This window comes from Pleurodeles waltl, chromosome 5 (genome assembly GCF_031143425.1).
Source record: "Pleurodeles waltl isolate 20211129_DDA chromosome 5, aPleWal1.hap1.20221129, whole genome shotgun sequence".
Lineage (NCBI taxonomy): Eukaryota > Metazoa > Chordata > Amphibia > Caudata > Salamandridae > Pleurodeles > Pleurodeles waltl.
The window spans coordinates 759689042-759716474 of NC_090444.1; the positions used below are offsets into that span (position 1 = coordinate 759689042).

A 27433-nucleotide genomic window follows, 5' to 3' on the forward strand; every position below is an offset into this window, starting at 1 on the left:
CTCTACAGATGATTCTACTTCTGAGGAAGAATAATTCCCCCCCTGTGCAGAACCTTCACCAGAGGAGCTGGCATCAGACACTGCTGAGCTTTTGGGTGGAGGGGGGCCTGCCAGGGAGGAGCTGAGTGTGGCACAGCAAACCTGCCCCACATTAGAGGGTCTAAGACAGCAAGCTGTCAAACAGCAAAATGGGGATGTCAGTGACTCACATAGAGTTTACTGGGAGGACAACCTCTTGTATACAGAGGCAAGGGACCCAAAACCTGGAGCAGCCAGGAGATTGGTCATTCCCCTGCAATAAAGAGAGTTCCTCCTAACTCTGGCACACAACATTCCCTTGGCTGGACATTGAGGGCAAATTAAAACATGGGAAAGGCTTGTCCCCCTGTTTCATTGGCCTAGGATGTCAGAGGACACAAAAGACTTTTGTAAGTCCTGTGTGACCTGCCAAGCCAGTGGAAAGACTGGTGGCACTCCAAAGGCACCCCTTAATCCACTATCTGTGGTTGGGGTTCCCTTTGAAAGGGTAGGGGTTGACAAAGTTGGCCCCCTTGACCCTCCTACTGCTTCAGGCAATAGGTTTATCTTTGTGGTAGTGGACCATGCCACAAGATATCCTAAAGCAATTCCTCTAAGGACCACTACAGCACCTGCAGTGGCAAAGGCCCTCCTGGGAATCTTTTCCAGAGCGGGTTTCCCAAAAGAGGTGGTATCAGACAGGGGTAGCAACTTTATGTCTGCATGCTTGAAGGCCATGTGGAAGGAATGTGGTGTAACATACAAATTCACCACACCTTATCATCCACAAACAAATGGACTGGTAGAGAGGTTTAATAGAACTCTCAAAGGAATGATAATGGGACTCCCTGAAAAACTCAGGAGTAGATGGGATGTCCTGTTACCTTGCTTCCTTTTTGCTTACAGGGAGGTACCCCAGAAAGGAGTGGGCTTCAGCCCCCTTGAACTCCTATTTGGACACCCTGTAAGAGGTCCTCTAACACTTGTAAAGGAGGGTCGGGAAAAAACTTTAAAAGCTCCTAAGCAAGACATAGTGGACTATGTACTTGGCCTAAGATCCAGAATGGCTGAGTACATGAAAAAGGCCAGTAAAAACCTTCAGGCCAGCCAAGAGCTCCAAAAGCAATGGCATGACCAGAAGGCTGTTCTGATTCAGTACCAACCAGGACAGAAGGTGTGGGTCTTGGAGCCTGTCGCCCCAAGAGCACTCCAAGACAAATGGAGTGGACCCCACATCATTGTTGAAAAGAAGGGAGAAGTCACCTAGTTGGTTGACTTGGGCACTGCCAGGAGTCCCCTTAGGGTGCTCCATGTCAATCGCCTAAAACCCTACTATGACAGGGCTGATCTCACCCTGCTCATGGCAACAGATGAAGGACAGGAAGAAGAGAGTGACCCTTTCCCTGATCTCTTCTCTTCCACAGAACAAGATGCTCTAGTGGAAGGTGTAGTTTTGGCAGACTGTCTTACTGCTGAGCAGAAAGACCACTGCATAAATCTCCTGGGTCAGTTTTCTGAACTCTTTTCTACTGTGTCAAGCACCACTTCTTGGTGTGAGCACACTATAGATACTGGAGACAGCATGCCTGCTAAAAGTAAGATCTATAGGCAGCCTGACCATGTCAGGGACTGCATAAAACAAGAGGTTCAGAAAATGTTTGAATGGGAGTGGTTGAACATTCTGAAAGCCCATGGGCCTCTCCTGTGGAGCTTGTACCAAAACCTCACTCAAAAGATGGGAAAAAAGAAATGAGGTTTTGTGTAGATTACAGAGGTCTCAACCAGGTAACAAAAACTGATGCTCACCCTATACCCAGGGCAGATGAGCTCATAGATACACTGGCATCTGCCAAGTATCTAAGCACCTTTGATTTGACTGCAGGGTATTGGCAGATCAAGTTATCAGAGGATGCTAAAGCAAAAACTGCATTTTCGACTATTGGAGGGCACTGCCAATTCACAGTAAGGCCCTTTGGTTTGAAAAATGCACCTGCCACTTTTCAGAGGTTGGTGAATACAGTCCTGCAAGGATTGGAGGCTTTTAGTGCAGCATATCTGGACGATATAGTTGTCTTTAGCTCCACCTGGGATGATCACCTAGTCCACCTGTGGAAAGTTTTGGAGGCCCTGCAAAAGGCAGGCCTCACTATCAGGGCTTCAAAGTGCCAGATAGGCAGGGGAAAGTGGTTTATCTGGGACACCTGGTAAGTGGAGAACAGATTTCACCACTTCAGGGGAAAATCCAAACTATCATAGATTGGGTTCCCCCTACAACTCAGACCCAGGTGAGAGCCTTCTTAGGCCTCACTGGGTATTACAGGAGGTTCATTAAGAACTATGCCTCCATTGCAGCCCCACTTAATGACCTCACCTCCAAGAAAATGCCTAAAAAGGTATTGTGGACAGCTAGCTGTCAGAAAGCTTTTGAGGAGCTGAAACAGGCCATGTGCACTGCACCTGTCCTAAAAAGCCCATGTTACTCCAAGAAATTCATTGTTCAAACTGATGCATCTGAATTAGGGGTAGGGGCAGTCTTATCACAACTCAATTCTGAGGGCCAGGATCAACCTGTTGCTTTTATCAGCAGGAGGTTGACCCCTAGAGAAAAGCGTTGGTCTGGCATAGAGAGGGAGGCCTTTGCTGTGGTCTGGGCACTGAAGAAGTTGAGGCCATACCTGTTTGGCACTCACTTCATTGTTCAGACAGACCACAAACCTCTACTTTGGCTAAAACAAATGAAAGGTGAAAACCCTAAATTGTTGAGGTGGTCCATATCTCTACAGGGAATGGACTATACAGTGGAACATAGACCTGGGAGTACCCACTCCAATGCAGATGGACTCTCCAGATATTTCCACTTAGACAATGAAGACTCATCAGGTCATGGCTAGTCTTATTGTCCTTCGTTTGGGGGGGGGGTTGTGTAGGAAAGTACCATCTTGCCTGGCATGTTACCCCCATATTTCACTGTATATATGTTGTTTTAGTGTATGTGTCACTGGGACCCTGCCAGCCAGGGCCCCAGTGCTCATAAGTGTGCCCTGTATGTGGTCCCTGTGTGATGTCTAACTGTCTCACTGAGGCTCTGCTAACCAGAACCTCAGTGGTTATGCTCTCTCTGCTTTCTAAATTGTCACTAGCAGGCTAGTGACCAATTTTACCAACATTGGCATACTGGAACACCCTTATAATTCCCTAGTATATGGTACTGAGGTACCCAGGGTATTGGGGTTCCAGGAGATCCCTATGGGCTGCAGCATTTCTTTTGCCACCCATAGGGAGCTCTGACAATTCTTACACAGGCCTGACACTGCAGCCTGAGTGAAATAACGTCCACGTTATTTCACAGCCATTTACCACTGCACTTAAGTAACTTATAAGTCACCTATATGTCTAACCTTCACCTGGTGAAGGTTGGGTGCTAAGTTACTTAGTGTGTGGGCACCCTGGCACTAGCTCCACTTTGTGAGTGCGGGGACACCATTACACGCGTGCACTATACATAGGTCACTACGTATGTATAGCGTCACAATGGTATTTCCGAACATGGCCATGTAACATGTCTAAGATCATGGAATTGTCACTGGCATTGGGGAGACAATTCCATGATCCCCTGAGTCTCTAGCACAGACCCGGGTACTACCTTTCCCGGGGTTTCACTGCAGCTGCTGCTGCTGCCAACCCCTCATACAGGTTTCTGCCCTCCTGGGGTCCAGCCAGGCCTGGCCCAGGAAGGCAGAACAAAGGATGTCCTCAGAGAGAGGGTGTTACACCCTCTCCCTTTGGAAAAAGGTGTCAGGGCTGGGGAGGAGTATCCTCCCCCAGCCTCTGGAAATGCTTTGATGGGCACAGATGGTGCCCATCTCTGCATAAGCCAGTCTACACCGGTTCAGGGATCCCCCAGCCCTGCTCTGGCGCGAAACTGGACAAAGGAAAGGGGAGTGAACACTCCCCTGACCTGCACCTCCCAGGGGAGGTGCCCAGAGCTCCTCCAGTGTTCTCCAGACCTTTGCCATCTTGGAAACAGAGGTGCTGCTGGCACACTGGACTGCTCTGAGTGGCCAGTGCCAGCAGGTGACGTCAGAGACTCCTTCTGATAGGCTCTTACCTGTGTTGCTAGCCTATACTCCTTCCTAGGTAGCCAAACCTCCTTTTCTGGCTATTTAGGGTCTCTGCTTTGGGGAATTCATTAGATAACGAATGCAAGAGCTCATCAGAGTTCCTCTGCATCTCTCTCTTCACCTTCTGCCAAAGGATCGACCGCTGACTGCTCAGGACGCCTGCAAAACTGCAACAAAGTAGCAAAGACGACTACTGCAACCTTGTATCGCTGATCCTGCCGCTTTCTCACCTGTTTCCTGGTGGTGCATGCTCTGGGGGTAGCCTGCCTCTTTCTTGCACCAGGAGCTCTGAAGAAATCTCCCGTGGGATGACGGAATCCTCCCCCTGCAACCGCAGGCAACAAAAGACTGCATCACCGGTCCTCTGGGTCCCCTCTCAGCATGACGAGCGTGGTCCCTGGTACTCAGCAACTCTGTCCAAGTGACTCCCACAGTCCAGTGCCTCTTCAGTCCAAGTTTGGTGGAGGTAAGTCCTTGCCTCCCCACGCTAGACTGCATTGCTGGGTACCGCGTGATTTTCAGCTGCTCCGGCTCCTGTGCACTCTTCCAGGATTTCCTTTGTGCACAGCCAAGCCTGGGTCCCTGACACTCTAACCTGCAGTGCACAACCTCCTGAGTTGTCCTCCGGCGTCGTGGGACTCCCTTTTGTGTCCTCGGGTGAGCTCTGGTTCACTCCTCCCCGGTACTTCTGCGGGTGCTGCCTGCTTCTGTGAGGGCTCCCTACCTTGCTGGGTGCCCCCTCTGTCTCCTCATCCAAGTGGCGACATCCTGGTCCCTCCTGGGCCACAGCAGCATCCAAAAACCCTAACCGCAACCCTTGCAGCCAGCAAGGCTTGTTTGCGGTCTTTCTGCGTGGGAACACCTCTGCAAGCTTTTTCACGACGTGGGACATCAATCCTCCAAAGGGGAAGTTCCAAGTCCTCTTCGTTCTTGCAGAATCCACAGCTTCTACCATCCGGTGGCAGCTTCTTTGCACCCTCAGCTGGCATTTCCTGGGCATCTGCCCACTCTCGACTTTGTCGCGACTCTTGGACTTGGTCCCCTTGTTCCACAGGTACTCTTGTCCAGAAAACCACTGTGGTTGCTTTGCTGGTGTTGGTCTTCCTTGCAGAATTCCCCTATCCCGACTTCTGTGCTCTCTGGGGAATATAGGTGCCCTTTACACCTACTTTTCAGGGTCTTGGGGTGGGCTATTTTTCTAACCCTCACTGTTTTCTTACAGTCCCAGCGACCATCTACAAGCTCACATAGGTTTGGGGTCCATTCGTGGTTCGCATTCCACTTTTGGAGTATATGGTTTGTGTTGCCATTATACCTATGTGCTCCTATTGCAATCTACTGTAACTTTACATTGCTTGCATTACTTCCTTTTGCTATTACTGCATATTTTTAGTATTGTGTACATATATCTTGTGTATATTTGGCATCCTCAAACTGAGGGTACTCACTGAGATACTTTTGGCATATTGTCATAAAAATAAAGTACCTTTATTTTTAGTATATCTGTGTATTGTGTTTTCTTATGATAGTGTGCATATGACACCAGTGGTATAGTAGGAGCTTTGCATGTCTCCTAGTTCAGCCTAAGCTGCTCTGCTATAGTTACCTTCTATCAGCCTAAGCTGGTAGAAACACCTCTTCTACACTAATAAGGGATAACTGGACCTGGTACAGAGTGTAAGTACCCCTTGGTACCCACTACTAGCCAGGCCAGCCTCCTACAATGTGTTAAACTTGTCAGCCTAAGGGCAGTCTTCCCTCAAACTTTTTGCCTCACCTACTCCTGGTTTGACTGAATTTTGTTTTGTTGGTCTTAGGCCTCTGCACTTTACCACTGCTAACCAGTGCTAAAGGGCTTGTACTCCTCCCCTAAAACATTACATTGTCTTATACCCAACTGGAAAGCTTAATTTACATCTAAATCCCATGTGGAGTGGTATACCATACACCCTGGGCCTGTGAATTGAATGCTAATAATGGGCCTGCAGCACTGATTGTGCCTCCCACTTAAGTAGCACTCTAAAACCTATCCCAGGTCTGCACTGCAGCCTGAATGCAGTTTTAAAATGCCATATTGACTTGGCATGTAAACCCTCTTGCCAACTCGTAAACTCCCCTGTTATTACAAATACGTAATCTCTAAGGCAGGCTCTAGGCAGGGAAGGGTGCTGGGTAATTAAAATGTTGGGCATGTACTTTTAAGATTTACATATCCTGGTACTGAAAATTCCTAAATTAGTTCTCCACCACTGTGAGGCCTACCCATCCCATAGGATGACACTGGGGACTCCTTATTACATTTAATGAGCTGTAATTTCCAATTAGGAGCTGATAGCAATGTCTTATTGTGTGCTTTTGGAATTGTGGTGAAGAGCCATTTTTAATGGTAAAGTAAGTCTTTTGATCACAATTTAAAAATGCCACTTTTAGAAAGTTGCCATTTTTCTGCCCTTAGCCATTTTTCACCCGTAGTCTTGCCTGGGTCACATGGCTTGTTGTAACTGGAAGTTAGACTTTGTGAACTTCTCCCAGTCACACAAAAGAGGGATTAGAAGATTCTCAAAGGGCCATTTACTGGCAGGATGGGGCGGGTGCGAGATGAGTGCAGCCCCACTTACAACTGAATAGTCTGTGCTCTGCCTTCACAAAAAAGAGCCTAACAACCCTGCACTGTCACTGCAGTCAGATTGGAACCACAGCATGGGATTCAGAAAAAAATCCATGCACTTGGAAGCCAGGATCTAGAATCATCTCCCACCTGCCAGAACCAGGGCACAGGGGTATAACAGTAGGACCTAAGATGCCAACTCTTCAGTTCACTTGTAGACTTGTGAATAGTCTGCCAGAAAGAAGGACTGCTGTGCTGCTGGAAGGATTGCCATTCTGCTGTCTTGCTGGGTTGCTGCTCTATTTGTCCTTTTGCTCTTGTATATTCTGTCTGGGGACAAGGACTGGATGTTTAACTGTTCTAGGACTCCCAACTTGGCTCACAAGGGCTAGTTCACAGGCCTCCCGTTCAGAGCCACAGGGACAAAAAAGCTTCCATCCATCTTGAACTCACACCTGGACCAAGCCTGAGTGAGTCCTGAGCGTCCAAGTCGTGCCTCTCCAGTCCTGGACCCTTGGACATGGTGCAAAAGGTGCCCAAATAGCCAAAATCCAAAAAGTAGGGACTTAAAATATTTTCAGCTAAAAATTACACTGAGAAGTGAGAACCAGTAGGGGACTGGGACCAACCCGATCACCTATCTGCCAGAGGTGCATCGACAGTAGGATTGACTTTGCAGCTTCTCCTGCTACATTTTTCTCCTCAGCAGCAAGTCCATTTCAGTGGTTCTTTGCCAAAGGAGTATGCAACCTCATGAATTGTCTGCAGCCACAGCCCTCTGTCTCATCCCAATGAAGATTTTGAACTTCTGTTTTGATGACTGTCAGAGCGTAGAAATCCTCACCACTGCCTCAACCCAAGGCTATCCGTCAAGAATGCTCCTTCATTGAACACCCCTCAGTCTTTCTCTGCTGAATTTTACCTTCTCAGAACATTTTTCTCAAGAATCTTTCTAAGCCCGAAAGTAAGGGCTGACCAGGCCCAATAGACTTCTTGTATTCGAACTGTGCTCCATCACGGTCAACCATATTTTTCATCTTGGACCCGGTCTCGTGCAACTTGCAATGATCGATTTAATCTTTTGATCTCAATTTTGTCAAATAACATTAAAATGTACTATATTTTTCTAAATTGATGTGAGATTTTTCTTATGTTGTGTTTTCACGTTATTACTATTTGTGTGCTGCATAAATACTTTACATATTACCTTTAAGTTCAGCCTGACTCCTCTTTGTGCCAAGCTACCAAGGGATAAGCACAGGTTAATTTCGAGACGTTTTGTAGTTCACCCTGCAAGAGATTGTGGCTATTGCTTGACCAGGGTTCACCTCCCAGTCAACCAACAACCCAATTTATGACACTGTGTTCAGCATGTTTTTGGGCATCCACATCTTACTGTCAGTTCTGAGGTTTCTGGTCTGAGGTGTCGACCTGAGGGGTGTTCCGCAAGTTATTTATGTGCAGAATAGGAATAGCAGGGGCCAGAATTTCAGAGTTCGGTGCTGGGCCAAAGATGTAACCTGTGGCTTCCTCTTTGTTTGTGAGGAAGATGACCCAAAATTCAAACTGGGGCAAGAGCACACTTTTTAATCTGCCTTGCTTTGGATCGTATGTTAACTGAGTTCTCAATACAAGGTGAAGCAGAAACCTTTCCTCTCAGAAGCATATATAACAAGGCTCTTCCTGGAGAAAGGTGCATTGGAATGCATTTGCTCCCTTGCTTCAATCTTTATTCCTGATTTTAGCTGCTCTCAGTTTGATCTTTTAATGGATTCTACCTCTGGATTTTGCAAGCTCCTTTCTCTTTTCTGATGCCAGTAGGACTCCTTGTGTGCAGCTAATAATCTCTTCTCTATTGAGCTTCATCTTTATTCAAGACTTATATGATTGCCAAGGGGTTTTTTCACCACTTGTGAATTTTGCCTCCTAACTCTGACCCTCTTAAAGGGACACTTAACACTTTTAGTGTAAGTAATTCTATGTAGTTTCACACCATGGCTACAGAGAGGAGTTGCCATACCTTCAGGTAATCCATGATGGGACTCTTCTGACCATCCCACCATTCAACCTTTTACTGTTAGGCACCATCTACAGCTTATAAGTGTCGAGCAAATTGCAAATATTCTTAACATTTTGATATGCAAGATACATTAACTGCATAACACATGTGTATCAAGGTGGCAATATTATGTGGTATGACTGGGGAGTCTTACCATGCAATACTAGCACGTTACCCAGTGGTGGACCTCGGGTACACACGAGTAAACCTTACCTCAGTCCCGGTAATGTGGAAAAGAGCAGACAGGCTAATTAGAGGAACATGTGTAAAGCATTAAACAATACCAACATGGACAATAAGTAAATGACATGACTTGAAAAAAATCCAAATCCAATTTAGGGAAATTAAGATTATTTTATAGACATTTAGACACCAAAACAAACTTTTTTAAAGTTCTACACAAACAGAGTTATACGTTTAGAAGCTTGGTATTTTCACTGTTTAAATGGATCCCATTGAAGTCAATGGAAAAAAATCAAAGTGTGCACTCGGGCACTTTCAGGGTGAGTTCCAGGGACTTAAGGTTCTGCGGCACCCTAGACCAAGAGCCAACAGTCAATTTCCTATTTTCTTGCTGGGAGTTTGGGTGCAGAGATGCTTCAGCTGTACTTGGTGGTGATGGGTCTGTGGCTGCCCCACTTGGCAAATGGGTACTTGGGGGTAGATACAAACTCTAAGCTTTGGATATGGGGAACCAGGACCAGGTATCAACAGTTGGAATTTTGCCACAATGTCTGATGGCTCAGGGTGCAGAGGTGGCTTATGGCTGTCAATCACAGGAGCTGGTTGTGACAAAGATGCTTTGCTGCTCCTCTCGAGGTCACTCTCTTCAGGATCCAGACCCACAGGAGAGAGGTCATTGTAGTTGTTGGTCTCTCTGCTGGGGATCTGCTCTGGATGTCTGAGTGGCCATCGGTTTCCAGTTTGGTGACAAACAAGCCTTGGAAGCTGTAAAGGTGGTCCACTAGTACTTTGTCGGCTGGAGGTCGTCCGACCAGAGTATAGGCTTGAAACTTGGCAGAGACCTCAATTCCACTCTTTGGATGCTGGACATTAAGTTTCTTTATGCTCACTCACACAAAGTCTGTCAGGTTCTTTGACTTCAGCACAGCGTTTACTCATGCAGTTTACAGGGGAGTGGGACTACCAGTCAGGGGAGTCTTTTTTGCTTGTTTGGGTTCACTGGGGTTCCTCTTGCCGGGACCAGCAAGCTTTCACCTTGTGCACACCTTGGTCACTTGGTTCCAGTGATGGTCTCCATAGGTCACTTCGGTGTTCTCACTCCGGGCTGCAGCAGGATTCCAGGTCCTGTTGTTGGGGACAATGTCTTCTTTGTGCTTCTTCTTCATTGCAAGTAAGACTAACTTTTTGGTGCCAGGGGAGCACCTTAAAACCTGGTTTTAGGGCGCTTTAAGATTGAGGGGGACAGTGGCCAGTGGTCTGCTAGTCCCTGCTGCTAGCCTGCCCCTGTAGTGACCACTTCCTGTGGGAGCGGGTCACTTTCCTACACAGAATCCACAAGACCTAAGGGTTACTAATATGGCAGAACCATTCCTTGACTGTAATGACCCCTTAGCCTACCCTAAAGGTGTGGCTTTCCTTTTGGGGTGTACAACTCCTGCATAGCTAATTTTCCCACCGGTGTGGCTGGACAGGGTGGGAAGGGCTTTGTTCTCCTCTGGGGACAAATAATTACACCTTAAGGGTGGGTAAAGCCTTTGAAGCTCACCACGTTGATTACCTTTTCATACTAGCCAGCCGGAGAGGGAGGAGGTGTGACCTGCTGCCGACCCAGGCCCTTTGTCTCCGTACTGTAGAGGTGCTAGCAAATGCAGCAGGAGGGCAGACTCATGTCTGGGGTGGCAGAGGATTGAGAGAGCCAGCTAAAACAGCAGAGAGCTTGGTAACTCGGTGAGCTCCCTGTAATGGTGCCACCTGAACACATGCTAATTAATCCTGAGCAGTGGCATCATGCTTATGGTCAAAAAGCAAGATGTTTGATACCAAGCAGGGGAGGAATCAGCCAGGCCATCACAGAGTTGAACATCTGGGAACTGCCCAGATGCCAGTCCCTGTTATCCTATGGACCGCCGGTTACTCCCGGTAGTGTTTCATTTTAAATGCTATCACAGGGATATATACTCATGCATATATGTCCTCACTCATAGTACAGTGCACCCTGCGTGGTACAATCAGTGCTGCTACCCTAGTGACCCCTTTAACATCCTTGCCTGGGTACCACTGGTACCAATTACTAGGGACGTAGAGGGGTGGGAAGGTCTTTGCCAATTAGCCTATACAATTTGACATACAGTTTAAGGGAAAGAGCATACGTACTGAGGTCTGGTTAGCAGGCTTCAGTCACCAACAGGTCAAAAACAGCAGCATCAAACAGCAAAAATGGGGGCAAAATGTGGGGGCATCTGAAAAAAAGCCGGGTTTGCTACAGCCTAGGTCTGAGGTATCACAGACACTATTATCAAACTAGAAACCCTGACTGAAATACTCTTTCAGTCTTTTACAATTACTTCATTGTCTTCGGTTCAATACATGGGAACATTGGGTGGTTGGAAATTTGTAGATCCCAATAGATTCCTGAACTTTCTCTCACAGAAATCAGGGGAAAATGCATGTCCTTAGCCAAAATTTTAGATCTGTACACCATATGGGTAAGAAAAAGTCATAGGATACTCTGGAGTCAAACCACCCTGGACTCTCCTGGATGTCTAGTATATTGAAATATCTGTGTTTGGTGGTTTCCCTCTGTTGCAGCCGGGTCCACGTTCTGCAGCTACTCTCATCCCCAAACGGGTTATTTTTCTCTCAAATTTTATATTTCCATGTTGATCCTTTGGGTGTTTTGTGTTGTGGGCACTAGGCATAGCCACATAAGTGGGGCACAGTTTTATCTAGACAATTGTGGGAATGCTGAGTGGTAGTACATTTGTGGCTCCCTGCAGCTTCTACATCATTCTTTCACAGGAATGTGAGGAAAATGTGTGATTTAGGAAAGGTTTGGAGTGTGCAGGGCCTTATTCGTAAGAAAGGTTAATTAGAGCCATACAAGTCACACCACCTTGGCCTCTTCATTACGTTTAGGGCCTCATTTACAAACATTTGGAATAGGGAAGTGTGGCAAGCCTTATAGCTGCACTGCCCTTCGCCAAATCGAAAGGGCAGGAAGGCATTGTAATTACATGATGCAGTGCATTCCTGTCCTTTCAGCCAGTACCTGGGCAGAAATTGCTGTTGTGCACCAACGCAGGCACCCTTGCACCTGTTGCAAGGATGTCGACGCTAATGGCACAGTTGTTTTTTGTGCAAAAAGGGACACCTTCCTGCACAAAAACAATAAATGGAGGTGTTTCCTCTTTTTATGTGTGCTGCAGGATGCAGCACACATAGAAAGATGACATTCCCAGGTTTACAGATTCTTGTAAATCTGGTAATGTGTCAAAACCAACGGATGTTGCATAGGAAAGCCCATCACAATGCCCAAGGAATGCCCCCTTGATGTAGAGTAAGGCAACATAGCAGTTTGTACTGGTTTGCCTTACTCCATATCTATAAGGCCATGCAAAGTCACACACAGCATCATTAAAAGTGATGCTCTGATGGCGGAGGCCTCTTGTACATGGCTTTCTGTGGCTCTCTGCTCAAATGTGCACTAAGAAACAGATTTTGGATCTACTACTTTGACTCCATTTGTCAATTCTACAACTCAAATTGATACATGTTATAATATGGGATTCCTACGTATTGAATACATTGTGGGTTTCTCAATCCTTTATACTTCCAAGATATTGACTGGAAGAAGATTGGTCCATACCCTCATTTGACAACCCACAATTGGATTAAAATGGCATTTCAAAGGATGAGAGAGTTGGACCATAGCAGCACTGCTTCTTGAACTCTTGTAAATGAGGCCCTAAGTTTCCAAAAATGTCTGATTTATGTAGGTTTCTCTGGGTGATAGCTAAGCTAGGGCCCAAATTCTGAAGCAACACATATTTTTTAAAAAGTGTTGATTTTGCTGGGTGAAATGTGATGTGTCCAGGCTATGTTTTGGGGCCTTTTGTTTTGCCTGTGCTAGGCCCTGCCACTCAAGTGGCTGTTTTGATCAAGAGATGAGTAAGAATACAGAATGGTAGAACATTCTTTAATACTAATTAGATTTCTCTGCAATTTTGGCTTCCAAATGTAAGTGAATGTACAAGAAAGAACGCATTTTGCAAATTGCCCTTATTGACATGAAAGCAACGTTAGCCGGCAATTTAAAGGTATTCAAATAACCATTGTTATTCCCCAACTCAGTTGCTTGTGTACATTTCAGAGATATGTAGATTTAGTTCATACCCATTTAATTTATTTCATTTTACCATATGAATTGCTGCATTGGTCAGTACACAATGAAAACAATTAGGAAATGTTTACTTCATCTTGAAAAAATGCAAAAACTGTGGTGCAAAGTGTTTTTTTTACATCTCTGCTTCTGGTTGAAAGCTGGGAAGATGTTGATCCCATCACAGCAAGCCTTTTGTCTATGCCATTTTTTGAAAAAAACATGCTTTCTAGCACAGCACCTTTCCCAATTTGTCCCATAAAAACCAACATTTACCTATATTCCGACTATTTTCTCGGTTCCCTCTGCAGAATCTAGAAACCCTGGATATCTTTAGAAGCCCAATAATGTTGAAAAAAAGGATGCAGATTTGCAGCAGAAACATTTTGTGGAAAAACGTTTTAAAGAGTTAAGCACAAACTACATTAAATATCAGAAAAGGTCTTAGCATTGGGTGCGGGTAGTGCCAGTGAAATCCACAGCAGCCAAAAGGGTAACAGAGGCAGAAAATGTTGAGTGCACAAATGATGTTAATATCCTTTTTGGGAAATAAAGCCACATTGTACAAATGAGCCTGTGAACTACCCTCAAAGTAGAGGATAAAAGTGTTTGTAGATTTGACCTCCTCTGTGAACAACAAGCATATGATGGCTGGTGTAGCAAGAAAACCAGCATTGTATGAAAAAGTGCTAAATTATAACATGTCACTGCTATCTACCGGCAAAGAAAATAATGTAACAATAATCCGGATAATGTGAACATTTCACAAAATAAAAGCTTCTGTAGCAAGTTAAATTACCATAGTTTAAATTAACAGGAACAATTATGCATAAAAATAACTATGGCCATGACAGAGGGAAGCTGTCTCCACTTTAAAAAAGAAGACATAACAATTTGCAGCAGTATGGGTTTTGTGTTTTCCTCTTTTGATGGAACATGTTGATTCTGCAATACCAGAGTCCACTGAAGACAGACATTTTCAACCCCCATTTTTATCTGTTGTACAATCTTGCACAGTACTGCAGAACTTGCTGGAGTAGGCCAAGAACCAGGTGAACTAAAACTCCTGCCCTTGCCACCTGTGAGAAGGACCTGAGGAATTTGGACCTCCTTCCACTTGAAATCCAAGAACAGAAAGATATCCAAGGAACATAAGACTAATCCCCTGACTCCAGGATTATAAAAAAAAAACTTAAGACATTCCTGTGAAAACCTGGAACCTGGACTTAAACGTTGCTGTCGCCTATGGCCTGACTTAATGAGAGTCTCTAAGTGTTCCCCCTGAGCACCTGCTGGCACTGGAAGAATACAATTGTGGTTGTTTGGGGATCTAAACAAGTTTGAGAACTTTTTGAAAATGTTTGCTCCAGAGGTTGATGGGGACTGACCCCAAAAAGTATCTGATTGGCAGTTCAGTGACTTCAGAATTAATTTCAATTTTACCCCGCATGGATGGAGAATGAAGAGTTTTTTTCTCAGAAAACAACAAAATCCCTTTTCAGATTTGAATCTAAAAACGTATTTCAACTTCCCTACTTTCAGGCCAATCAACTTTTTGCACCCAACCAGGGCCCGATGTCGGTCGGTCTAAAATTACACCTTAGTGTCAGTCAGACCATTGACCACAAGTAGCAATTGTGTGCTTTTTCTTGGTATGTTTCCTTAAATCTTTAAACATCCATCTCTCTGATCTCCTTTATTGGAGTTGTGTTTTTTTATGTTATTTTATAATTAAAGTTCACTATAATTTTATAACTTGGATTGAAAGCTTTATTGTGTTTTCAACTTTTTAATTGTTTTGGTACTTACGAATGATTTTTGCTTTTTCTCAAAGTTAAGCCTGTTTCCTCTATGCAAGAGCTAGCAGGGGTTCACCTCAGGTTTACACTTCTGGAACTTTTACCTGGACCTAACAAATTACTGGCTTTAATATTGTTTGTGATGGACTAACATCCACTCCCAATTAATATTTCACTTTCTCATGGTGTTGTTGTCAGTGAAGACCTGACCATACAGTTCACATAAAAGCAGTGTCTTTAAAGTATTCTGTAAATATGCACTTTCTAAAAAATTTTCAAGCATTCAACAAAATGTTGTAACAAATAGATATTTTTCTTATCATTAAAGAAAGTGTATTATATGGTTATAAAACTTTGATGCAGAAATTAAAATCTATGTTTTTTCCCTGCAACAGTCAGGAAGAAATCAACCCAGCAAACCTTCGTGATGACACAGATCTCAGTGAGCCACCCTATTCGGAGAGTTATGATGATGGCATGGTAGATGACCTGCTGAACCACCTTCCATTGGTGTGTCTCATTTCATACTTAAAATTTTCCTCTTGGTGTGATTTATCATCATAAATGAGTGAATAATTTCCTTTTTGTGACACACGCTGCCAGTGCATTCATGGTGCTTGAGAATTTACCCAAAGCGGGATGAAACAATCACAACACATTTTCAGTTAATGTTTGTATTCACTGAGATACAAAGCAAGGCACTGGAAATGAAAGAGGTGGAGGAGAAATTGATAAATATACATATTAAGGGAGTTGAAGAAAAATAAAAAGGTTTCCAAGTAAAGAAGTAGCTGAACTGCAGAAATGGACATTCTAAAGTGTTTTATGTATGACTAGTGTGGCAAGTCTTAAAGATCAAGGTTTAAAGATAGAGTTTTATAAAGTCAGTGGAATTAAATTGCAGCAAATAACAGAAACAAATATAACAAAATGATGATTGGGTTCTAGGCAAAGTGTCTGAATATCTGCTAATTTATATGTAGGTGCCACCTTTCCTACCTCTGCATCATAATACTAAAAGGATACTCTCATGATGCTGCTGCCAGCTTGTTAGTAGGACAAGTGAGGTAACTTACATGACTGGAATGTCTGTGTCAAGAGAGAGCACCCACAAAGACAGGTATATCGTACTCCTCTTTCACTGCAGTATTCTCGTGAAAGAATTGAATGCAAGTAACTTTGGCAGTTTTACTGTCATTCATATAGGGCTGAATCTGAGGGCTAATACAGAAGGCTCATCCGAGGCTCTGTCTACTCCTATTTCAACCATTGTTAATATGGTCATAGTGGCCCCATTAGCCTAATAGGATGACTCACTGTGATGAGTGGAAAATGCCTATGACATATAAAGAAGTGGCACAGGTTACTTCATCTTACAGTACAGAGTCCCAAGCAGCAAAAACAGACAAAGACTATAAATGCAGAAGAAGGATCAACTATGATTTCTTTTTAAATCCTTATTACCAATGAAACAGTAAATTCTTCATAAATGCCAATTAAATACTCATAGTTGCATTCTTAAGGCTGTAGGGTTATCAGAGACTGCAAACTAAATGTTACCAATCAAAGGTCTGAACACATGCAGAATGTTGTGAGTACTTTTTGTTTCAACACTGATCAGCATATTGGTCTGAACTTTACTAACATAAAGAAACAGCAATATATTTGGAGGAAATCAACCACTGACAACAATGGGTGAACATTTACTCCTTAGGTGCACTTGTATGACACTGAAAAAGTGTCTCAGCACTCAATGTCCTGTCTCTGTTCATGACCCTGCTACCACCTAGGGACTTCTTTAAATCATGCTTGTGCAGCCCTTGGCCTTAGTGCTGACAATGTACATTTTTACTGGCCAGCCCCAATCTACAGAAGTTTCCAAAACAGAGTCCATTATGTAGTGTCAGCTACCAGGAGAAAGCACAGTAGAAATGATCACGGCTTTCAGTCATTCAACACAAATTAGGTATGTAAGCACAATTGATTTGAGGTTCAATTGTTTCTTTGATGAATGCATAGAAAGAACTCTTTTTCATTAAGCTCACCAAAAGCATCATTGTCAGTGTACTATTTTGTTTCCAGGCCAGGTCTTTCTGCTAACAATTCAGAGTGTTCTGTGAGTTGCAGTCTTCGTTCTGTTCATTTGAAACACTTACTTACTTTGTAAAAATATATTGCCAAGGTCAGAAAGATAGTGTTTTATCGACATAAATGCATCTGGTTACTTCACTTCAGTTCAATCCTAGTCATAAGTGGACACATTTATATTTCACATCCATAGCCTTTTTTTGAGGCCGAGAAATGCAAGGTTACTCTCACCAGATCTTGGGTAGGACAGATGTTTGTAATCTCTCTGTGTTTTTACTTTAGAATGGCAATGGCATGCTTGACATCTGAAGTTTGCTCTCCTTCAAATATGTCTAAACTCATGATTTTTGTTTTGCTGCTTCTGTCAAAAACTCATTCAGAAATTTTCTTTACCATTGTAAACATTCCAAAATAGGAAACTGATTGTTTACAAGTGAGATAGGTTCTGTTACAATCTATTGAAGCCCTCCTCCTTAACGTCCTTCACAATGCGGATTAACAGAAAAAAACAGAGTTTTTTTCTTTCTGTCAATCCATCTTCCATTTCAGGAAAAATCCAGGGGTGCCAGGTGTGCATGGGCAAAAAGGGTGTTGCCCTGCCACCCGTCTGGGAGAGGCAAGAACAATTCACAATTGTTCAATATAAACACAGAACAGTTGAAAATAAATCACTGCTCTGAGACAGTGTGCTGAATCTCTTGGGTGAACTCTAGTGAACTTTGCAGATGTCCTACTGTGCAAGTGCCAGCCGGGTAAGGTTTTCTTCAACCTGCAGGCAAAGGGTACATCAGTGACATCAACATGGAGGGAGTGCTGAATTAGAAACCAAGTGATCCGGTTGCTTTTGGGTCACATAAAAAGTGGCCCTGGGAGAAGTTACAAAACTCCATTCAATTCAATGGCTGGGGGTGGGTAGGCCAATGAGAACAAAGAGAGAGTGGGTGGCAACAATTTCTTGGTCACCACAGAGGGGCAGGCTGTAGGAAGGTGACAGGAGGGTGTTCTCCTGGCAGTAACACCTGTTTAGTACTGCATTTAGTTTCACTTTGAAAAATACATTATGAAACTGAGCATGACAGAGTGGTCCTTATCTCCATCATAGAGGCCCAAGAGAGGGAAGTAACCAGCTGCAGACAAGAATTGCACTAGTGGACTAAGAGGTAGGAGTGCAGTTAAACTTCTGTCTGCAACAGGGGCATTGTCAACCCCTCCTTCCCCCCTTCCTTAAGCGGCTACAGTGGGGTGGAGTTCTTGATGGGCCTCTTCTTTCTCCAGCTCAGCAGACAAAGGCTCATAATTAACTTGGGAGGGTGAGTGAGTTGAAGGAACGATGGGTGGATGGAAGGAAGGATGAATGAGTGAAAGGATGGATGTAAGAATGGAAGAGTGAAAGAGTGAAAGGCATGGAGGCTGTATGGGTGAAAGGCAGAATAGATGATGGATGCATGGATGAATGAGTGAAAGGATAAACATGAGAATGGAAGAGTGAAAGGCAGGGAGGGTTTATGAGTGAAAGGGAGGATGGATGGATGGATAGAGTGAAAGTATGGATGGGTAAGTGAAAGGATGGATGAGTGAAAAGATGTATGTAAAGATGGATGAGTAAAACAAAGGATGGAAGAGTAAAAGGCAGGGTAGATGGATGTATGGATGAAAGAAAGGGTGAATTGATGAATGGATGAATAAATGGATGGATGGATTAGTGAAAGGATGGATGGCTGAGTGATAGGGTAAATGGAAGGATGTATAAGTGGATGGATGGGTGTAAGGATGGATGGCTGATTGAAAGGGTGGATAGATGGTTGATCCCAAGGTAGGATGATGTATCGAGGAAAGGATGGATAGATGGAGTGAAATGGTGGATGGGTGACCGAACAGATGGATGAATGATTGGATGGGTGGGTAAATGGATGGATGAAATGAGGTAAATGAGTAAAAGGATGGATGATTCAGTGGATGGATTGGTTTGATGTGTGGGTGTCTGTGGACCAGTGGTGGCTCTCCTTTATGGGCTTCTCAGCTACACTACACCCTACTTGTTTTGTGGTCCATTTTTACTGTATCAAGAGTGAATAATAATTCACCCTTGATGTAATAAAAATAAAACACAGACCCACTTCAGGTCCAGCAACAAACTGAGGCAGCTAGTGACATTGTTTGATTGCTGACACAGGGGCATAAAGGTGCCTGTGCCAGCCATCAGAAATACTTTTCAGAGCTGGTGAAATTCCAGCACTGTGAGCATGTGTGTGTGAATATGTGTGTGAGTTAAAATTAGCATCAGTGAAGGAATGAGTCAGAGTGAGTGAGAATGATTGAGAGTAAGGACCAGTATGTGTGAGAATGAATGTGAGCGAGTGAGGGAGAATTACAGTGAGTGCAACTGGGTGCTACTGTCTATGAGACCGAGTCACAGTAAGACTGAGTAATTCAGAATGAGTGGGACTGAGTGAGACAGAGTAGAATGAGTGAGACTGCAAGAATTATTGAGACCAAGTGAGACAGTAAACTTAGTGCAAGAAAGGGTGAGAGAACCCTTCAAGAAAAAGGTCTTTGGATTTTAAGCAAAGGTTTATGCCCCACCACTTTTAAAGGTCAGCAGCTGCCACTGGAAGAATCCCACCTCAGAGCTGGGCCCCAGTCTTATTTTTCTAAAACATCTCAGAAACAATGGCTTTTGACAAATTCATACGCCTCATCTTTCTCCTAACTTTTATCTAACTAAATAAATTATTTAATACATAGATCAATAAATAGTAAACAAATAAATACACACACACTAAATAAAGACATTTTAATATTGAGACTCTCCACATTTGTCACCGCTTTCACAACCCATTTTAAATGTTCGTGGCATATGTTTGTACTTTTAGTAGATAATGCTGTTTTCTGACCCACACATCTTTTCTTGGCACTACATTTATAAATTCAATGTTTCCAACAATACTCCCAGTGCTTCTAAAATACGTTAATAGCTGTCGGTGAAAGGCTCTGTATTTTTCTACAATGACAAATCTAGGTCTACCAATTGAGCTAGGTAAGGATTATCTCTTCACTTCAAAATAGCCCACATTAGTTTAATTAGTACTCTATTACTTCACCTAATGCACCTACCTAGTTTTGCTGTTTCGCGGCCGCCTGCATACTGTCGGTCAGAATGAGGCTAATGTAAATTGAATTGGTTCACCCAGCTTCCCGTGAGATAGCTTGCGCTTTTGTTGACTCGGAAAAGTAAAGGGACATTGCTAAGCCGCTTGACTTCAGCTCAACCACTTTCCGAAATGTTAGAGGCCAGACACGAAAATAAATGGCCCTACTGCTCTGAACACGTGAAAGCAAAACACTCACCTCCCATCAGTCGCAGCACCTGAGACATGGTGAAGATATCTGATGCATGCAAAACACATTGGGTTTCAATTAAGGGCAACAACAATGTGCATCTTGTATTTGGACAGCATTATGACAATGTGTGGTGGGGGACTGCTGGAAAAAATAGCTATTCAATAGTAGGCACAATAATGGTGATGATTCTTTCTTCAAATCGTAATTTATTCGCTATACTGCGCCCAGCGGAAGAATGACTAACGCCTGTTATGCCACCTAAATGATTTATAACACTTTCTTTGCTGTTCTAGTTTTCCAGAACGCAGTATGGGAAAACCCGATATTGACTCATATAATGGGGCAAAGTGCTCTATTAAAATAGAGATGTGAGCAATTCGACCTTCTATATAAAAGCGATATGCTTCTGATTTTCGATTTGAAAATTTCCTTTACGAGCGCCTAGACCCATGTGCTCTGTAAAATAGGTATGCTTTCACAGTTTTAGTGCAGTCTCCACTGTGGTAGCAGAACAATTCCTTGTGGAGTGTTCAAGACACTGCCGGTGTAAACAAGCATCTATAAGCACTTTAAAACACAATTAAAAAAACATACTATCATTGTCAATCAATCAACACAAGCTGTATTCGGTCACATTTAACCATCAAAGCAAGAACAATTGCATCAAATAAGATACTAGTATACATAATATCATAAGAATAAGGAATAAAACAAAAATACGTATATGGCATGCGGTCGCAAGGGACTAGCTAGCCGCCTAAATAAAAAGGGAAAGAGGAAAAACTGTCACTCATCAACAACCTTAATACAGCTTACAATATCTCATATTACTTTTAACATCAATCAGAAAAAAGTCACAGCAATCATAAAACCTTAGTATATAATAAATAGATAAAAAGCTTAAAAAACGATAATCAATTGAGGACAAGTTAATTTGTTATTTTTAAAAAATGAGTACGAATGTACCATGCGGCCGCAAGGAACTTGCTGACTGCATAGATTAAAAGGGGAGAACTATCACTCATCAACATCCTATGTGCAACTTTACAGTGTCTCAAGCCCATTATCCTACAAACTGGGCGAATCCACTTTAGCCGAGCAATCCCATAAACTAGGCAAACAAACATAAAATGTACTATAGTTTCGGGGGTACAGTTGCAACTGGGGCATAGATCAGATGTCAAAACAGGTCGTCAGTTACCGGTAAAGGACTTCAATGGCAAACACCCATACCTAAAGCGGGCATACAAACTTTTACTTAATAAATCGGGGATTAAATCCAGGAAGGGTTCAAAATGGGGATACCATTTGAAATCAAGAAATTGTGATGTCAATCGACCAAATGACATGCCTAACACATGGTTGTTCCTAACGTAGGACCAGTAGACTGATTTCAAGTGTTGCTTCTGAGCCCTCCCTAGTTATAGGGATGGGTCCAGAAGTCCCCAAGTCCTAGAATCTGGAACCACCTTGAAACATGCTTGAGCCAGGGAATAGAAAGTGCATTCGGTCTGTCTAAGATATCTTGTAAGGACTCCTTATATACAGCTAACTCGGGGATGGCCCAAATGTGCACCCAAAAGAGTAAAGGTCTTAGTACTATTACATCGGAAATTCTGGAAAACCTGAGGTCAAGAAAAACTGGAATCAGTGGTGTATTGCGAGGGCATTCAAGAAGAGCTCTTGAGAAGTTATTTTCTCCTACAGTTAGTTTGCTAACAGTAGAGAATACCCAAATCTCAGCACCATAGGACACCGCAACTTTAAACATACTATCATTGTAATTTATTCTATGCCACCTTCAAATAATCAAGGATCAGAAATGATCATACCTCAGACTGACTGAGGGATGTCCAAAACCTTCAGATGAGTTCTATCTCATCAGGTCATTGAGAAGCTGAATGTTGGCATCTTGCAATGTGATCTCCTCTGATTCATAGGTCTTAGGCAACATTAGATTTCACATTGTAGTGCCCAGATCCTTCATTAGTTAATCGAAGGTCCCGCTCCTCACTTTTGCTTTGCTGTAGCCTTTTAAGCATTCCTTCCTATTCCTCACAGCCTTCCCAGTAATGTAGGTCTTCTCCACCTAGTCTGACTGTAATACGTTAATAGCGCACAAGGAAATTCATCCACCCAGTGTATGTTTTGGCTCTTCAGACATTTCTCTTCTGTCCCTTTTCTGTGCCCCTCTAGGCGGTTGAAACAAATCCTCTTTGCACCTCCACCTCTCAGACATGTCACCCAAGAATATATGTGGCTGAGAATCCTGATAAGCTACAATTAGAAATCCATCAAGTTTAACTCCTCAGTAAGCTGTTCAGTGTACCAATGCTCTCACTGGAAATTCAGATGTAGTGCAGTCAGACCCCCATGGCACCCAACTGCATTTATTAGTGCCAGGTCAATGTCAGAGCCTAGTGGATGAAGTCAATACCTCTGTCAGTGGAATTCTCTTCCTGTCAAGCTCCAGGGTGCCATCTTAGATTCACTGTAGGCCTGGTTTAGCTGCAGCACAGTGGTCTTGCCCTTTTCCATTTACCCAAACCAGTGTGCTCCAGACAGAGCGGCGCATGCCAGGCCAGACTCTCATTCCACTTGGCATCCCACATGGAGTTGTCGCCACTGACTCCTCCTGTCAGTGTGCATGGTGCTTGCCAACTCAGTAAAGCCAGGTGTGGGAGTAAGATAAGGCCCTTGCTATTTTCAGTGTAGAAATGTTCACGATTCTACCTTCAACAGAGGCACCACAAATTACCATTTATCTGTAAGTGTACTCAGGGTACCCTGAGAAGCCTCAGTAGGAATACGGTTGGGGCTCTGGCTAGGAGCATAGAAGAACCATGGCCTATTTGGCTCTGATTGCCCTGTCTCTCACTTTTATAGCATATTGGGCCAGATGTATCATCACGGCCCTTTGCGATTCAGAAATAGCGATTTTTAAGAAATCGCTATTTCCCACTCGCAAAGTGCCATGCATCACATTTGTGAATCGGTAATAGCGATTTCTTAAAAATCGCAAATGCTATTACCGAATCGCAAATTGCGATACCGGCCCCATTCGCAGCTATGGGCCTGTTGGCCCATAGCGGTGAATTTTTTGCATTTCCAAAATTGCGATTTCTGAACCAGAAATCGCAATTTTGGAAATGCAAAACCCCAGGTTGCTGGGGGGCTAAGGCCCCATCTGCTGTACCCCAAAAAAAATTGGGGGACATGTAAGGTGCACACATGCCAAAAAGGCATGTGTGCTTTACATGTACAATTTAAAAATGCATTTTAAATGCATTTTTAAATTTTGCACCTGGTTACCACCTGGTTTCAATTAATGGTATTTTGCATGTGCAAAATGCTATTCTGCGAAAAATCGCAATTTGCGATTTTTTGATGCATCTCCTTGCGACTTGGATTTTGCGACTCGCAATTTGCGCCTCGCAATTTCCTACTGGAAATACCGAATCGCAAATTGTGACTCGCAAAACCAGGTCGCAACGCAAAAAATCTCAATTTTTGCGATTTCTTATTTTTGGTCTGCGAATACCTTACATGCATCGCAGACCACTTTTTTGCACTCACAAACGGCCGATTGTTGCGATTCGCACCGTTTGCGAGTGCAAAAAAGTTTCATACACCTGGCCCTTAGAGTCTTCAATCATGGTAATGCTTTTTAGGTCCTTTAGCTGCTTTTTGTCAAATTCACTAATTTTATGAGGTTATTGTTCACCAGTGTTAGTTAGTTTGCCTTCTCTGGTTAAACTCATTATGGATAGTTTCATCAGGGCTTGTCAAACCATTTATTTTGCTAAAACATCATTTCTTCTCTGGCTTCCTAAGAGTTCTCACCATCCAACCAATAACGTCTTAGATGAGTTTTTCACATGTGCGCAGAACATTTTTTCATATTTTGCTTTTATATGTAAATTGTTGCTACAAATCCAGTCACCACTTCCCTATTCTCGATTATTGTCTTGAAGACTTCCAATATTCTTGGTCCTCTATATTGTATTTCAAGCTATATTTAGTTTCTGACCAGTGAACTTGGATGATTTTTCGTGTGATTATTCACCTGCAAGCCGAGACTTAATTAGGCAAAGGGCAAATAGGAAATGGGCAACTGTTTTGAGGTTGAGTATGAGAAACTGCAAATAGTGTAACAATATAAAACTTAAGACGTGGGTTTTCCCTTGCGATAGACGATACAGAAATTACTGAAAACTAATAATTCTCACTTCATTTTCCAAGATTAAACTTTATATCAATTAGCAACAGTCGATTACATTGTCAAATTCCATTAGTTTTGGGAGTAAAACATGTGAATACCTGGAATGCCGATATATTTGATTCATCATAAAATCAGCTGCTCCACCCCTAGCATTAGAGATAGTGACGTGGCAGCTTTCTTGTGTGCATTCAATTATATTTTGTGACAACATAGGTTCTGCTGGCGTTTTTGTTCACGTGCTACTTTTCAGTGATATCGCCTGAGTTTCATGAGCATAAATTGGCATTAAAACATACACATCTATTTTGTTTTGCAGAATCTCTAAAGGAGCTGCGACTGGCGCTACGACGAAAGCAACTTTACTATTTTTTTGATTTCAATATACGATTTCAAAAGGATAACTTCAGTATTAAAACCAAAACAAATCTGTCGTGAAGTGGAAAATGTGATAAATCTGGTTCTTATCTATAAATATAAACGTTGACGTTTACACTGTAAATATTACTTTTGAGATCTCTACCTAAAGCTGTAAATATGTATGCAAGCCGTTCAACCATGACCATCCTGTGACGTCATATGATGTAAATCCTTTAGATCAATAAATGCATTTGAAAGATTACTATGTGCTCAGGGGCAGTGTTGAGCTGAAGGTGACTTTATTTAAACCATAATGAGATAATCTAAGGCCTGCAAGGCTACTTCTCCTGTTGGCATCATCGGGCAAGAAGGCGGTATAACAGCTTTGTGCATGAGGGCCACGTGAATAGGGTGCAGGCCGAGCTACCTCCCAACTTGCTCCATTTTGGATGCAACCTGGTGGCTTGACCAGTCACTACACTACCAAGAATACAACGTATTAAGTGAACACGATCGACATTACAGAAGCGTTAACTACTACGCTGCAAGATAATTACCATGTGCAGAAAGTACTGAATTTTAGTTAATATTTTAAGTTAAATTCTCTGTCTTCTCAGATAGCACGATGTGCATAGAGTGATGGGAATAGTTGATTATTTACACTATGACATTGAAACTAATGCGATAAAACATTTCCTGATTAATTGGTGGATCACGGATCACGATTTTTTTTTTTTTACGTATCACTCTCACTGGAAGAAGTAAATCACTGGAGAAATACAATTCAGACTAAAGAAACATTGTTTTGCCACATTTAACCACTGTAGAGTTATAAACAAGTCATAGAGGAACTCTGTAACCCCCTTTGGCATGGATGTGTCCCTTTTTCAGTTGATCCTAATGCTGACCCAAAATTGGTACTCCTATGTTCTGCCCCAAACTGTTCTTAGTTCTCGAAACTGATTTTCCCCCTTTGGTGCCGACCCTGAAAATGAACACACTGAGATAAGTCATGGCAACTCGTAATGAGCAAATTGCGTAATACAAAGACCGAACCTCTCGAGATCTTTGAGCAACATTGAGTCACAATTAAAAAAATTAAACAAAATAGATAACAAAGATCAACATTTCCTTTAATGTAACATAACATAACATGCATTTGTAAAGGGCATGTTCATCCTTGAAACTCCTGGTGCCGAAATAACAGATGGTTATTGTTACCCACCAAATAGTACTCATCGTCTTTCTCTTCCAATGTTGGCTTCTTCAATCGTCCCACATACTCACGCTCCCGTCTGAGCGGTTCTTGGAAACCTGTTTATTAATTGATGAGGTTTTCTTTTAGAAAGAGTACACAGAAGCGAAACGCATGGCTGAGCCTTATCAAACTACGGCCCATATTTATGGGCCGCATTTGACTCATTTTTTGACTCAAAAGCGGGCAAACTTACAAAATATAATTATTTTGTAAGTTTGCGCCGCTTTTGAGTCAAAAAATGAGGCAAATGCGGCGCTAATAAAGTATAAATATGGGCACAGGTTTTGTCTAAGTTACATTTAGTCAAAGTACAAATGTGAATATTTGCATGTATACTTTACATTTTCTCCAACAGGAATAGTTACAGATACGTATCCCGAAAAAGGAACCGCAGAGCGGAAATAAATGTTCTCAAAATGTTTGCAGATACAAAAAGAATATGGTATTTTTTTCTCGTGTGACTTGCGCGCGTCATTGCAAGAGAGCGTCAATGGCCCATTCTCAGTTGCATACCAGTCCATCACTGCTCTACCAAAACGCCCTGCGCTGCAAGAAAACCTAATATTCAAAGCGAGACATTCATTATTTTATACAATACCCTATATCCAGTGCAAGCGCTGTCATGAGCATCCTAAATGACAAGGCTGATGATGAATTTTTAAGTGTAGAATAGCCAAACGCTGACCGAGTGATTTATGTATAGGGAAAATGCCCCTGGTTCACTTGCTGTAAAGCAGCTCAATGCAGCAACATGATGTGGTGATTAGATTGACTGTACATTTGTTGATGACATACATCTTTAACATATATCTATATATAAGGTGAATCCTGAGAGATTATAATATTTTTTCAAAATGAATGTAACTTGTGAAATATGCAGCCAATAAAGACATTTTATCATCACTGCAAATTCTGATGCTTTTTCTTGTTTGCTGCTTATGCTGCAGTATTTTTTCCAGATAGAACAGCATTTAACAGGTGCATGCGTGCTATATTCAATTATATTTGCCAGTAAAATTAATATTTCGTCCATTCATGATATAGTGTCTGTCATTAGGGTACAGTAGCTTTGACAACTTGAGGATATGAGTTCCATGGTGAGGCGAGTGTCCCGTTTCTTCCAGAAATGAATGAGAAGTGGAGCTAAACAGAGTTGTGTCTGGCTCTTGAGTGCATGATAGGAGATGGCTTGTCTTTTGGTCTCCTTGTATTTCTTGGA

At 42.8% G+C, this 27433-nt stretch overlaps 1 protein-coding gene across 1 annotated transcript in view; it reads left to right on the forward strand.

Moving 5' to 3' along the window:
• The window catches only part of VIP (vasoactive intestinal peptide), a 61730-nt gene extending 34606 nt beyond the window's left edge, over positions 1-27124 (forward strand). Inside the window, exons 6-7 of the mRNA XM_069234724.1 lie at positions 15343-15457; positions 24916-27124. Of these exons, the coding sequence (XP_069090825.1) occupies positions 15343-15457; positions 24916-24924 (124 nt within the window). The 3' untranslated portion in view covers positions 24925-27124. The remainder of the gene's footprint in view (positions 1-15342; positions 15458-24915) is intronic.
• Positions 27125-27433: the final 309 nt, after the last annotated feature.